Below are 14,510 nucleotides of genomic sequence, written 5' to 3'. Positions count from 1 at the left end.
TCCAGAGTGGATTTAGCCCATTTCAAGGGAATTGCAGGCAGCTTGCCCCGTGGTCCATCGTATCCTCATCAGTGGAACTGAAACAGTGCCTTCTGGGAAACAGGCTTAGGAGCCCCATGAGCTCTCAGTTAGCGCACGTCTGCCGTTTTCCCTTCAAACCCATTTGCCTAAGAAGAACGAACACTAATGTACTGCAACTGAGTAAATTTGGCCGTCAGCATGGCTACGTGGTTAATGTAGCTCAAAAATGGCAAACCTCCAATGTGAAATCTCTTTTCAGCCACTCAAGGATGACAGGCCATTTCAGTGCAGCAGCCCCAACTCAGGCAGAATAATTAAAACAGAAAATGGGGCTTAGTTTGTACAACGAACCGATTTCTGACGCCGTCATATCCACAAATATTTAATACGTCATCAATATAATACATTTTGGTAGTGGCTTTGTCATTGAGTAACTAAGATCAGTTTCCATCTTCCCTTAGACACATGCCCTTGTCAACTAAAACAGCACTTGACCCATTTGTCTGCTTCATTTACACCGACTGCTGCCAACAGCTCATCTGGGACAGCATCTATCCTTGCCTGCCGTTGCTAATCGACCATTTGTATGTTTCTTTTTCTTTTAATGGTTCAGCTGTTACACGGAATAAAAGGGTTTGGTCTCCAGTCAGACACGTTATTACACAGAGGCTCATGGGAAATGATGCAGCCACCTGCAAGAACACGTCACTTTAACAGTCAAAAATCTGCATAAATTAAAAAAGGGACCAAAAAAGGTATTCCCCCTTGAACTAACACATCAGACTTAACACATTGCATATTAGCAAACGTATAAGACTCAGAGGAGATAATGGATTGTGAGATACGAAAGATGAAGAAATTTATGAGTAGCTACTCACTGAGACACGAGCGTTTGGCGGATGCACTGGCCCCTCCAGAACACAAATTTCCTCCCCGGTGGACAAGTTCCAACTCCAGGTTGGTCCTGAGGAGACAGAGCCATGACTTGTGTTAGGTAGCAGGTAATACAATACGACAACAGTCCAACAAGTGCGTGCGCATGCATGCATGCATGTATGTATATAGCTTAATACACACACACACACACACACCTAGCATAATTGTCAAGCTACCTCTTTAAGGTATACTATAGCTTAAAGTGATAATTTGTCGATCACTAACCCTCTCTAACAGGTTATGTCAAAAAGATTTCCACGTTTGCAAGAAAATTCTATTTATGTCGTACATTTCCTTATTAGTAAAGGTGGGGTGCAAACACTACCCCACCCAGGGACAGTTCAGAACCACCCGTTCACCCCGGACAGCCATTAAAAGCAGCGTGTGTGCAAGCGTGAGAGTGGATGGAGGTATTGCGATAAATGGCTGAGTGTCATCACATTCAGCATTTGGTTACGTAGCCTGCCATTTTTACCAGTTTGATTAGGAAGATGAAAGATGCTGCCTAGTCGAGCCATTTGCTGCGCCTGTTTTGAAGCAGCAATTCCGTATCAAGTAAATGACAGCTTTCCCAGACTGATTTTACACAAGCTGAACCATTAGCATAAAAGCTGTTCCAACCACAGTTCATGCATAATCCCCAATGTGCATTTCCCATGCATATCCAAACACATTTCACTCCTGAATTTTAATTCCCCAACACCAAAACAGTGAAAAAATAAACTAAAAGCTCTCACAAAGTACATAGATGGAGGAAACTGATAGGTATTATTAAAATAAGACTGATCTGGGCCTGTTTTCATCTCGCCACTGGCCATTTGTTTCTATGGGCCAGGAAGGTGGGGGCAAATCCTCGGGTTTCCTGGGAGAAAAAAGCAATTTCACATAGATAATGCAGCCACGGTGAAGCTCCATCTGGCTTTTGCTGATAAGAGTGCCCCTGTGACAAAGGAATGTTCCACTCCTCAGGCAATTTGCGCTGTTCATTGAACTTCAGAGCGCCAACAGGCACCCAGACACACTTAGGGGATCTTTCTGTTCAGGGTGGAGGGCTGAGGGAACCACAGCGTTGGGTGGGCAAAAGGTCTTGATGGTTGTGCTCCTGGAAGGGCAGAGTTTTTGGAATGGGAGTGGAGAGAAGTAAGAGACCCCGAGGTGAACTGAAGGCCAGTCAATTCTGTGACTAGCTTGTTGAGAAGATACATATAGGAACCTGAGAAAGGACTGTAATTGGTTTTCAAGATCGTGTTTCTGGCCTGGGGGGGAGGGTGACATGACAAAATCAAAGTGGGACATCGTAGTTGCATCATACAGTAGGTGTCTTAGACCAATAGCTCACCCCAAGATGCTCCACAAAAATGCAATATAAAATAGCTGTGTGAAGGACCACTTAAAACATCAGTTGTCCATAATAAATAAATCCATACTCAAGTCAGACCTAATGAGTGAAGATAGAGCAAGAGTCAATACCATTTTACTGCGGCCTATAACGACACAGCTGCTAATGCTACTTTAGACGGGTGCTGTTCTTGCAACACCTCCAGGACCGATGCAGCAGTATAATGACAAGTATGAAGAAAAGACTACACCTTCACAAACCACTGAGCGGGGTTGAAATGCAAAGCGATCAATATATTTAGTGCGAGTGCTATGCAACAACTGCCTATTGAATTTCAGTTCAATGTCAAGACACCTCTCTGGATTAATATGCTAACAAAGCAAGAATGTGACAATGAGAGAGGACCCTACTGTCTTTTTACTCGGCCAATCATTGTTATTCAAGCTGAGGAAGAGGCATTAAGAGAGAAGCGAAAGAGCAGGCAGACATTCAGCCGGCTGGACTCCACAGTCAGATGTGTGTGAAACTGTGTGAGGTGGTGCAGAAAGAGGACTACAGACACAGAGGTCAGTAGACACAAAGACTCGCTAGGAGAACTCCCAATATGACCAAGTCAGTATGTTCTTTGATAAACTTCAGGTGCGTGGAATTAATCAGTCTCTATGGAACTGGATTTTAGGTTTTCTGTCAGATAGGATAAGTCTCTCTGCTTTTAACCCTCACCCTCTGGGTTGTGTTCTCTCACCTCTGCTGTACGTACTACACACCAATGATTGTCTATCTCATTCTGAATCTGACTTATAAATACACAGATGACACAACAGCGGCAGGCATGATTAGGAACAGAGATGAATCAGGCATCAGGGCTGAGGTGGGGGCCCTAGTGGAGTGGTGTAGGGAGAACAACCGGATTTTAATCATTCTTAAGACCAAAGAAATAATCGACTTCCGGAGAGGGGAGGGGGTTCTACCCTAATTTGTCATCAGACCAGATAGTGGAGAGGGTCGAGTTGATCGCTGACTCTCCTCACCCTGCTTGTTCCCTCTTCAAATCCCTCCCCTCTGGAAGGAGATTCCAGAGTTTCAGTTGGAAGACAGCCTGAGGCTGTACGATACTTTAACTTAACTTTATTTACTTGTGCATGTGTTTTTTTAAAGATGCACTGAGGCAAATTCCTATCAACTGGGTTGACATGGCAATACTGAAGTACTGAATTGAATTGAAGTCATTGCTCATACATACAAATGCACAGCAACTTCTGAGGTAGTATTTTGTCAGTATCCTAGAAAAGGAAAGGGATAGAGTAAAGGAGTCTACCGATTATGAAACTACGTTTTAAAAGGGCAATATTCAGCCCATCCACACTGCACTGTGGGGCTGGCTCGTAGAAATACAAATTTGAATTCATAACCCCACTTGAGTGACTACATGCCCATCATCACCTCCAAGAATAAGAAGTTGTGAATTACATTTAGTGTAAAATTTACATAATCCTTGTTAAGAAGGGTACTGAGATATATTATTGCATACTTTCCCTTTCCCTATCATATCTTGACTTTTTCCACTGTGTTTATTGTTATGCACCAAAAAGCAAAGACACATTCTGAGTATGTGCAAACCTACTTGGCAATAAAACCGTTTCTGATTCTTCCATGAGCGGAGTCCCATCTACACTCAGTGAAACTCTGTCCTCACCTTGCCACAGAGTACATGAAGAGGAAATCATTGTCAGGAGAGCCGGGGTTCTTTCCATAGTCCATGTACTTCTTCTGGGTGGTATTCTTGATGTCTTTGATGACAAGCTCCATCTCTTTACTCAAGTTGGATTCTGTCTAAAATACAGAAAAAATTAAATGAAGTCAAAATCATTTCTTGAATACATCGAAACATTTGTACTTACTGGCACAAGAAAACAAACACTGAATTAGAGCTTTGTCCACAACCTTCTTGTCAAACAGAGTGTTATCAAACATATCCACTAGCAGGGAACTAGTCCCCAATTTACCTTTCCTTGTTCTTTATCCCCTCCATAGGCAGTTTAGGATATTCGATAAAATGAGCTTATAGCATCAAAATTGAATAACTATCTGCCTCACAAAGACACTGCACACAGTGTAATACAGTAGCATACAATCATAGGAATTGTCCATTTATAACTTTCACTAAAGCAGTTTTCAGCTCTTCTGGGGAAAAACAATGACATCTAATCACATAGATTATGGGTTCAGTTACAGAATTGTGCCGCTGGTAGTTATTGACACGTCAGCGATGTCAGGTGCTTGATGAAATCCAATAGAAGAAAAGACTCTTAAAAAGAACAGCCCCGTTTCCATCTGCATCAAAAGGTCAACACAGTAGGCTGATTGTTTCTAATAATTACAATCACAGTCTATGTTGCCACCATATAGTAATGAGTTGACAGTACAGTTTAAATACGGGGTGCTTATTGTAAAACTTACCGAGAAAGGGCCAAGTTTCTCCTGAAGATCTTCCACCTCCTTGACGAGCACAAACGTCTTCTTGTTTGTGGGTGTGTGCCAGGCCCCGGCCTCTGTGCCCCGCCCAGGGCGACAGGGAAGAACACTATTGGCAAACTGTCGGCACAGCGGGCACGTAAACTCACCCTTGTCAACAGAGAAACCCTGCAGGACCTGGTCATTCTGTAAAGACACATGAAAGTTAAATGTGACTGTCGCAATCTAAACTAAAATGTTTGAAAGAGGCAACTGGCACTGGACTTTTTATAAATATAACAGGAAACGCAGGACTGAACAATTTCTGAAAATGTGACACCAAATCTTTAGTCCACATATTATCATTCATACATACATACATACATAAAAAACTAAACCATCAATGAATCAATTAGTCTAAGTAATTTTATCTTTGTACTCAAAAGAGCAAAAATGAAGTTTTTGTCTACCCAAAGGTACTAAAAAAAAGCAACGGTATTCAATTGGTTATCCTAGGCAGATGAGTAAGAAACTTCCCATATGCAAGTAGCTCTAATCAGTTTGGTATATTCACTTGACTCATGACTTCAATAATTAATCAATTGTCAACATTTTCATTGATCAATTTTCTGTCAAATAACTACTGCAATGAGATGACTAATCATTTGATAAGGTCAGGTTTTCTCTTACCCTCAGAGACTCCATGTATGACTTGTGGCAATCTATATGCAAAGTGTGTCCACAGGTCTGAACGTAGACGCCCCCGTCCCAACCTATCGACACAGACTGCAGACAAGAGCTCTGCAGAAAAATCACATCAACTAGAGCATGAGAATATGTCTTCAAACATTCAGCCTCATGGACCTTTTGTTTACATTGTGGTGCTGATAAATACATATTTAAAAGTTTGAATTAACTAACTACAATGAACAATTGATGAGGTATATTCAAGCAAGCATCCTTTAACGGCCAATTAGACTTTTTATTACATCATGTCCAATTCAACTCGTGTCATCATTTTTGCTTTGGACTTGTATTGCAAGCTAATCAATACACAACGTTGGCATGAGAAAGAAATGAAAGCAGCTCGGTCAAAGCAATTTCCAATGAAACTTTTTAGTGATGACTTGTGAATTTTTATTGCTGTCTACTGGTATATGCATTTGTATTGTATCTACTGTTTGTCACACACAATAATGTCTTTAAAGGGATGTTACATGTTAGCTGCCCTATAATGTAAGAAATGTATTCTATAAAAAAGGACCATCTGACATCCTTCAGTCTCTTAAAGGGATGTCAGCAAATGCACACATTGCTGACTTGCAGTTTAAACTTATTGTAAAGAAATCCCAACAGACAGGATGCAAGACTGTTATAAGAGCTGCTTAAGCTGTTATTTAACACGCACAAATGTACATCTCCACTCGTGCTCTAAGTGCGTTCAGCCTATTCCTCTCCTGCATAAAGCAGCCAATATTTTCTGAGACACCTACATCTTTGAAGAAGCGTTGCATGAGCGTGAGCCGGACATCGTGAGCCACTCCACACGTGTCTGCAGCGTAGATGTGCTCTTCGTCACTAGTCGGTAGCTTCTTTGCCTCTTTGCTTTGGCAGCGGTGTCCGAGCACTGAAAGCCAATCACAGATGTCAGTTATGAATTATGATGCGATGATGATGAATCTGTCTAATTTATTCAGTATTCATTTTAAAAAAAGGTCAAGGGTTGGGATTGTCATTACACAATGGATTATTTATTTATTGATCATTTAGATTTCAAAATATCAGTTTGGATAGGTTCTGATATGCAGGGTTTTATTTTTTAACTAAAATTGTTTTCATACAGGGTTAGCGATGATACCAGGGAGATCGTCTTCAGTCTCTAGTTGAACGAAGCGTTTAGAGACCGACAGTCTAACCAAAACCCAAAGATATTCAATTAACAATGCTACAAAACAACAAATCCTCACAAAGCAGCAGCTGTGGAAACTGAAGAGCTGGATCCAGTGAATGTCTGGGATTTTTATATGTTGATAAATAACTTCAAACAATGAATTGATCGTCAATAAAGAAGGGCGATTCATTTACCTTCCATCAGTCGACTAATTGTTTCTGCCCTGCAGTATGCTTTACTGTTACCTTTCAGTAGCCTGCCTTTCAGCGTGAACAATGACTGATAAATCAGACACAATCTGGCATTCAACAACCATGAAATCAAAATAAACAATGATGGTGTCTGGTCACCAAAAAGGACAATGTAATTGTATGCTACTATGCACCCACTGTTGGTCACTGGTGGCAGATTTTATGAGTTTTTTGACGTTCAGATCTTCTGAACCGTTCTACATGGTGACTAATTACTAATCAGACATACCATTTATTTGGATGCCAGTGAGTGATCCTCCTCTGTCCACATAAATGGAAAAGAGTGAACCTTCTATAATGATAGGCTCCATGTACAGGTGAGCAGGGATCAACGTGAATGATAAATGAGCCAATCAAAACAACAGTTAACCCACCTATTAAAAAAAAAAATCAGATTTCCTTATATGGGGGATCAAAGGTGCCGTCATTAAGAGTTGCTGTACCTGAGGATGCTTGGAGGAGAACTACCAGGCCGGTGGGTCTATCCTCGGTGGACGGTCCGCTTTGGCCACAGATCACGCAGTCATACAGAACCTCAGACTCCATCACGTCAGACCCTCCTAGGTCCATGGCTGCCTCAGTGTCAGGGGATTCTAGCACAAACACAAGGACAAATCTTAAGTTCGCAAAAGCTTCTCCTCACAAATGTCCAAAGGTTATGACATGAAAATGGGATCTACTGCAACAGCTAAATTAAATTATTACTAAATCATGGGAAAATAATTTTGAGGAAATACTGAGACGTTGTTCAATGATCTGTACGCATTAAAGCATCCAACTGTGTGAAAAACACTCGAGAGGTAATGTGGTCTGAAAGGCCACATACCAGGCCAACACCACATTCAGTTACACAACACTGCTCCTTTCTAATTTACACTGAAAATAACCAACTCTAAGAAAACACTTCTGACTTTGATATTGTGGTGTGTATAATAATTCCTGTGGGTGGTTTCCTTACTACAGGCAGTCATGGGAAGAAGAATTAAGTACGTTACATCTATCAATACTGGGGACAGATGTAAATTCACTCTTGGCCACCCCTATCTGCATGATTGACACAGCATTAGAAATTAAACACTCATGTGAAATTACTTTTAAATGTTAAGAACCGTGTTCAATTTGAGGAGTAAATAGTGGGGACAAATGTCAAGCTGTGTCGGAAATTGATTTATTGCTTTCTGGAAGAATATGTTGTCAAGAGAGGTCACTGTGTTCCTGGGGAAATGAAAGATGCATTAGATGTCAACAACACCACAGCTTTAGCCCCGGGACATCCCAGTAAACAGAGTCACCCCCACCCGCACAAAAGGTAAGGCCACAAGGACACACTAACTGTTGGCGTGCTGCTGTTTTATACTTCCTACAGTATACATTTGTGAACGCTCTTAAAAAGGTTTTGTATGCTAATAGAGTAATTTGTCTTCCGTCGGCCTGTTCTCGAAGAACGTTGCTTAGGTTAAGGATGACACTGACCGTCTCCTTGCAGATCGGTTTGGGATAACTTGTTCAGGTTCAGACATATCCATCGTTGAGATTTCTGCCTCCACCCCAATACAATACAGGTGAATAGAATTTGGTGTGTGGCACTGGCACACTGAAATATGATATTTAAAAATTCAACTTCAACAGCTCTTTCTAGTTGGAGCATCCACGTTACTCTGGAGACTACTTCAGTAGAAAGCAGGCAATTAAAATTAAAACTCTTCTCAGTGAGCTCTGTTGATTATTCTGAGTAACGGACACTAATTTGACAGAGACACATTCATTTATAAGTACAACATAAGAAGATCCATTCATCTCCATAAATATTCAATTTCAGAAATATCTAAAAGAAATGGGTAAATAAAACTAATTAATGACTGGGCAATGTTTTTAGGGAATTTGATTGATTGATTGCCTTTATAGTTTTATAATAAATATAAACTAATAATAATAATAATAATAATAATACATATCCAATATTATATTTTATAATCTTTATTATATTGAATATAATTGATTTAGAATTTGAGTTGGCTGATATCTTTTACAATTGAAAGGTGCTAATGGAATAGTTATGGCAATAGCTGGCTGGAATGTTTCTGATAACATGGATCTATATTAATGTCTGATATTCATTTTAATTAAATGTGTGAGAGACATCATTATGCATTCGGGCTTCAATTCACCAGCTCACTATCTGTGTCAACAATTTGCACAGTCCCCAGACTGCTGTACGCATGGATCAGAGGTTCCACACAGGTGCGCACATTCTCCCATCAGGTTTGTTTTCATAGATCACAACTTTTTGTGTGGGAAGTGGCGTATGCCTCTTTCAAGCCCCGTTTTGTACCTATGCAACGTATAGAAATGAGACCCAGAGAAGTTATGCTAAGATTAACATTAGAACAGAAGTTCCTAATATCCTAAATGTAATTTAAAGTTGTTGTTTTTTTGTTTTGTTTAAAATCGGCAAACATCTTACATTCACTTGATTTAACTCGTTATCTTCCCATTTAAATCTTACTTCGGTACATGACGCAAAGCCAGCAGTGAGTTTGAAGTAAAGCAAGGAAAGTTACTGCTCAGCAGGAAGTGAGCAGAGGAGGTCATAATACAGTCCGGCCGGAATGGTTCGTGTGATCGCAGCGGCCATTATTCATTCACTAACAATGATGTGTCATGGTGGGCCCTCGGAGTCCAGCCCACTATTAGCGCTTTGATCCTATGTGCCCTCAGTCAACGGCCACCCAACACTCCCACAGGAGCGCTCTGCTTTCATTTTCTCCTAACAGGCCTGCAGAGACTCGGCCCACTGTCACCTTGCCCCAATGAAAACGTATAGCAGTGAAAGGTTTATTTCACTGCACTGTTCTTCGAAAGCTACAGTAGCAAGATGTCCTTCAAACTAAAAAGTGTCACCGTGTGTTTTATGCGCTATAAAAGGTCAGAACCAACCCAGTCTGATAAGCACATTCTATCATAGAAGTTGTTGGAGCTGTACTCGGTCCTCGCTGAAGGCACATTCTATACTTACGTCAGTTTCCGTAATTATACAAAAGGAGGAGGCCTGCAGCTATAAAACACCGCGCAGAGAAATGTGTTAATTTCACTACAACTAAACTCATAAAAAGTATGCCATGTAAACATTTGCCCCTTTGTTGCTGCTTTCCTGTTCTGCAGAGCATCCTGCCATGATAGGGTCCTCTTTACAAACTGAACATTTTCAGTGACTGATGTGTTAGTAGTTTAAAGCTCTAAGACCACAAAACTGAGGCAACAAGTCTCTTTCTTACCAACATCCATGGCTGTTTCCATGAAACTCTTCTGTCTGGAGGCAAATTCAGCAAGCAGCTTCTGTTGTCTCTCTCTTGCTCTCTGACGTCTGAAAGAAGAATATGCAGTATTTAACTCAAGTCTAAAACCAACTGAATACTAATTTACATACATACAAGGCGCAAAAACAAGGTCATACAAAAACAATCCCTCTAAATCAACACTTATGACACACTAGAGGTGTCTCTGTATCTGCAGAGAACTTTTACATACTTTAAATTCTCCTAGTGATATTCTTTTAAAAGGAATGTAATAATTTCCCCACAGCATGTGCAACAGACGCTTCCATGTAGCAGGGGATACTGTTGTACACACACAGCAGGTGTCCGATTTTTAACAAGGCCGTGTTGTAAAAAGTTGGAAAGGTTGATTATTGAACTAATACGGCGGGTTGAGCCCCGCTCTGCAGGCTTCCAGGACGAGAGCGGACTGTAAATTAAGTCCCTAATAAGAGGACATAAACAAATGCCGACAGGAACGTCACAGCTCAATAATTTTCACTGATGGCTTCAGGGGCGCCAACAGCCTGAGGAATGGGCGGCGGCGGCGGCGGCTTCTCACTTCTCGCTGCCACTGACCGCACTGCTGCCTGATGGTTGCCTTGGAAACAGCACTTTACCTTGTGTCTGTGGGGTGAAGCCGACCCCAAAAAGCAGACAATTATTAAACGGTTATAGGCCATTCCATCATCATTAGAGGAAAATGGGAGACACGGACTAGTGGGTGAATGTGAAAAAAAAAAAAAGATCTTTTGATATCTTCCCAAATACATTTAAATTCAGTAAATTTGGCTTAAAAATAAGAATAATCTGTGCTGCTGCTTCAGCCACTGGGTGGTAATAAAAATAATATTTGTTTCTCAACCACAGCAAAGAAATAATGAGCGATATTAATATGCAGCATGGAGCTGTGTAAGTGTAAATCCATAGTGGTGAATATGTTATTTAACAAAGAAACACTGTACGTGATTATGTTACCTCTCTTCCTTATCCATGGTTTTCTTGTCAGTGGGACTGTTCTTCTTCGGTGGCACAGGAGGACACACCTTTCCACAAATGTCCTGGATGCTACGCTTGATCTGGCAGCTGCGCGTGGCCGCCTTGGTGAGGATGCGCTCGATGGCTGTGATGCCGTCTCCGTGAGTGTGGCGGCTCATGTCCATGTCCTCCAGCCATGATGCGGACAGGGAGTTTTGCTTGGACGACAACTTCTGGTGGAGCTTGATGAGGAGGGACAGCATGCTCTCCCGGATCTCCAGGATCTCCGTCACCAGCTGCGGGGGTGTGCCTGGTGGGACCCAGCGCGTCGAGGAGCTCTTGGGCCTCACAACCTGGGTGGCTTCGGTGTTGCTGCGGTTGATTATCTCCTGGAACTTCCTCCTCCGCTCCGCTACGAGGCTGAACACCTGAGCTTCACGCAGGTTCTAGGAAAAGCACAGATCAGCAGAGGTTTTTGTGTGAAACACCTGACCACATCATGAGAATGGCAGTGTTAATGCCATGCCCTATGATTAACGCTATATGGACACACTGTAAACACATGTGGCACATAGATAAATTATGTCCCACGCAAACGGCACATAACATTGCAAGTATCAAGCCGATATCGTATCAGCAAAACATGCAAACAGATAAAACTCTTGTGACCAGCATCCCTGTATTCCACCTGCATCTGGGTGCTGTGTCTTTGAGCACAATCTCCTAAAATGACATCATGGACTTTGATGGATTGGAGGGGTGATTCATTACCATAGTCAGAAGAGCACAATACACATGAAATGAAATGCTCATTATAGAATTTTAGCTGACCACAAATAACTTTGCTGATAGCAACCAGAACAACCGTATTCCTGCAGAAAACTCAAAATCATTGTGATGGGCACACACAAGCCTTCTGAAGGACAGCCATGACCTGACCTGACAGAAAGGACCTGAGAGAAAGGACCTGAGCCGCACTGCTAAATAAAAATATATAATACAGCCCAGTCAAGGAAACATCAATCATACTGCCATGCGGTTAAAAAGCGGTTACCCAAACCTGCATCTCACATGTAATTAGTTTCAGCAGTCAAGAGGGAGGGAAACTGCTGAAGTGCAGCATTTTACACACACGCACACTCGCACACACGCACACACACACACACACACACACACACACACACACACACACACACACACACACACACACACACACACACCAAGGCAGACTTCCTTTGGAAAGTACAAAACAAAGTGCAAAGAAATTCTTTCATAATTCCGATAAAAAAAAGTAGACAAACACAGCTGCAGGTGGCATGGAAGCCGTCAGCCCATTTATAGAAATGGATAGCTACCTCTCTCCAATTCCCTGAAAGACGTCTGGAGTTCTGTAGAGCAAGTGCAGCAAAACGAACAACAACAATAGCAATGATATGAAAGAGGAACATGAAGGGACCAAACAACTAAAGATGATACATAAACCATATGCATGTCGGAGCGAGCTCAAAGAAAATGTTTTTGTTGATGTACAGTAATGTGCAAACATTATCATATTAGAATGCTGACTGCTACATTGAGCATGAAAAACTAAGGGGAGCACCAAAGTAACTAGGATGTATCCCAAAGGGACCAAATGTCATGGTTATCCATCTTAAAAGTTGGTGAAAAATGGATGTTGGACCAGAAATTAGTCCTTAAGGGATGCGATCCCAAACTTTCCAGTGAAGACAGGTATGTGAACCTCTCTTAAATCTGAAGGGGAAATAAATAGTTTACCCGTCTACATCTAATTTCTTGGCTGGGAGCAACCCCTTTCTGTACTGTCCAATGGTCGCTTGACAACCTCACACTGATGACATGTCTTTGGCTACACTCCCTTTGGCTGTGCAGGAGGGCTTCTTGTGACGCAGTAGCAATGGCGGTGAAACTCCTTTGAATGTAATGAAAGTGCCAGAGGCAGATGACGCAGCAGGCATGTTTAGTCCCCGTCAGCTGATAATCAAACAGCAACAGCTGGAGCAAATTATATATTTTCACAGCCTCTAAACGTTGTAAGAGACATTACAGCACATTTTCTAATTAGATTCAGCCACTACATGCTATGTGAAATAAGCAATAATGAATCTATATTGTGCTCCAATAATCATTGGCCTTTTAGCTTGGATCTCCTTAGAGAAATGTCTGCATCTTGCACATATAGAAGTTCAGCTTTCTTGCCCACCTGCTGGTTTAATTCACTGCCATCTGTGCTGGGAGGAGCCATAAAGTAAATAACAAACTGGCAGTCAGTATAGTCACCAGAGGTTTAACTGCCATTTGTTTTTAATTACAGTGACATCACACTGTAACCAATGGCAGTGTAATCAAGCTCAGCAGACAGACAGAGCTACCTATTACCTGGCCATAAGAAGACGCTTCAGTGCTGGTGCTAGGAGGGGCCTCTCTCTTCACTTCAGGGGCCGTTTCAGGAACCCGAACCCGAACAAAGTTGATGACATGATGCAGATTGGAGAGCAGGTTTGTGCCAGGGAACCAGCTGTCATGGCAGTGCTCCTCAATGCAAGGCTCCTGGAAGCATAAGATCCCGTAAGACACTGATGGACAGTCTGGATAATGAGAGGCGTGGTTGTAACTCAGACACCCATAACTCACCTCGTCCTCCTTGTTGTCTTGAACCTGGTTGTCCAAGCCCAGCTCGATCAGGTACAGCACCATGCACAGCACATGCTCCGACATGTTCTGATGATCCATCCATATCTAGAAACATGAAGTTTATACTTCGTATAAGAGCAGACAAATATCATCCCCTCACTACTGATACAAACTAAGCCACTGTTGTTACGATCAAACAATTGTTTGCCTGTCAATACTTGTCTCTATACTTGGACTGTCTACTATTGTACCAATATCTTCAAATGTCAACATCAATCATTGCCATGTGATATTACAGGCTCACCGATTAAATATGGCAAACAGAAGCACTTCTAATTTAGCTTGAGGAGTTAATTGAGATGCTAAATCAGCCCTGCATTATACCACATGAATAGTCGTGAAAAAAAAGGTTCACCTTGTAAAGGAGAGTGAATATCACGATGTGCAGCGTCTTGCAGTGCAACAGCTTGATTAGGCCTTTGTAACACGGATGCAGAGCGGTCCTCTCCTTGTAGGGTGGCCATGGGTTGCCGGTGTGAATGCCAGACTGTTTTAAGCTAGGTGACATAATAATCAACAAGAAGAAGAAAGAAATGATCAGAGGAATGACCGAGTAACACACAGAACCTAGTAATTCATTCTCAAGCCCATAAGGGCGTGAGCTAGCTTACATT

The 14,510-nt window shown here is 41.9% G+C and overlaps 1 protein-coding gene across 3 annotated transcripts in view; it reads right to left on the bottom strand.

The window, feature by feature from the left end:
* Positions 1-14,510, bottom strand: part of ubr3 (ubiquitin protein ligase E3 component n-recognin 3) — a 34,081-nt gene that overhangs the window by 11,267 nt on the left and 8,304 nt on the right. For all 3 annotated transcript variants that reach the window (XM_068704326.1, XM_068704327.1, XM_068704328.1), the window contains exons 20-30: positions 14,252-14,393; positions 13,837-13,941; positions 13,582-13,752; positions 11,185-11,630; positions 10,168-10,256; positions 7,336-7,485; positions 6,244-6,377; positions 5,441-5,551; positions 4,757-4,957; positions 3,993-4,129; positions 900-985 (exon numbers count right to left, since the gene is read on the bottom strand). In XM_068704326.1, the coding sequence (XP_068560427.1) occupies positions 900-985; positions 3,993-4,129; positions 4,757-4,957; positions 5,441-5,551; positions 6,244-6,377; positions 7,336-7,485; positions 10,168-10,256; positions 11,185-11,630; positions 13,582-13,752; positions 13,837-13,941; positions 14,252-14,393 (1,772 nt within the window). The remainder of the gene's footprint in view (positions 1-899; positions 986-3,992; positions 4,130-4,756; positions 4,958-5,440; positions 5,552-6,243; positions 6,378-7,335; positions 7,486-10,167; positions 10,257-11,184; positions 11,631-13,581; positions 13,753-13,836; positions 13,942-14,251; positions 14,394-14,510) is intronic.

This window comes from Cebidichthys violaceus, unplaced genomic scaffold (genome assembly GCF_023349555.1).
Source record: "Cebidichthys violaceus isolate CVI_PGR_0920_01 unplaced genomic scaffold, fCebVio1.0.p SCAF_11, whole genome shotgun sequence".
Taxonomy (NCBI): Eukaryota; Metazoa; Chordata; class Actinopteri; order Perciformes; family Stichaeidae; genus Cebidichthys; species Cebidichthys violaceus.
Note: the sequence above shows the minus strand (reverse complement) of the source record. Positions and strands in the feature narration are given on the sequence as shown.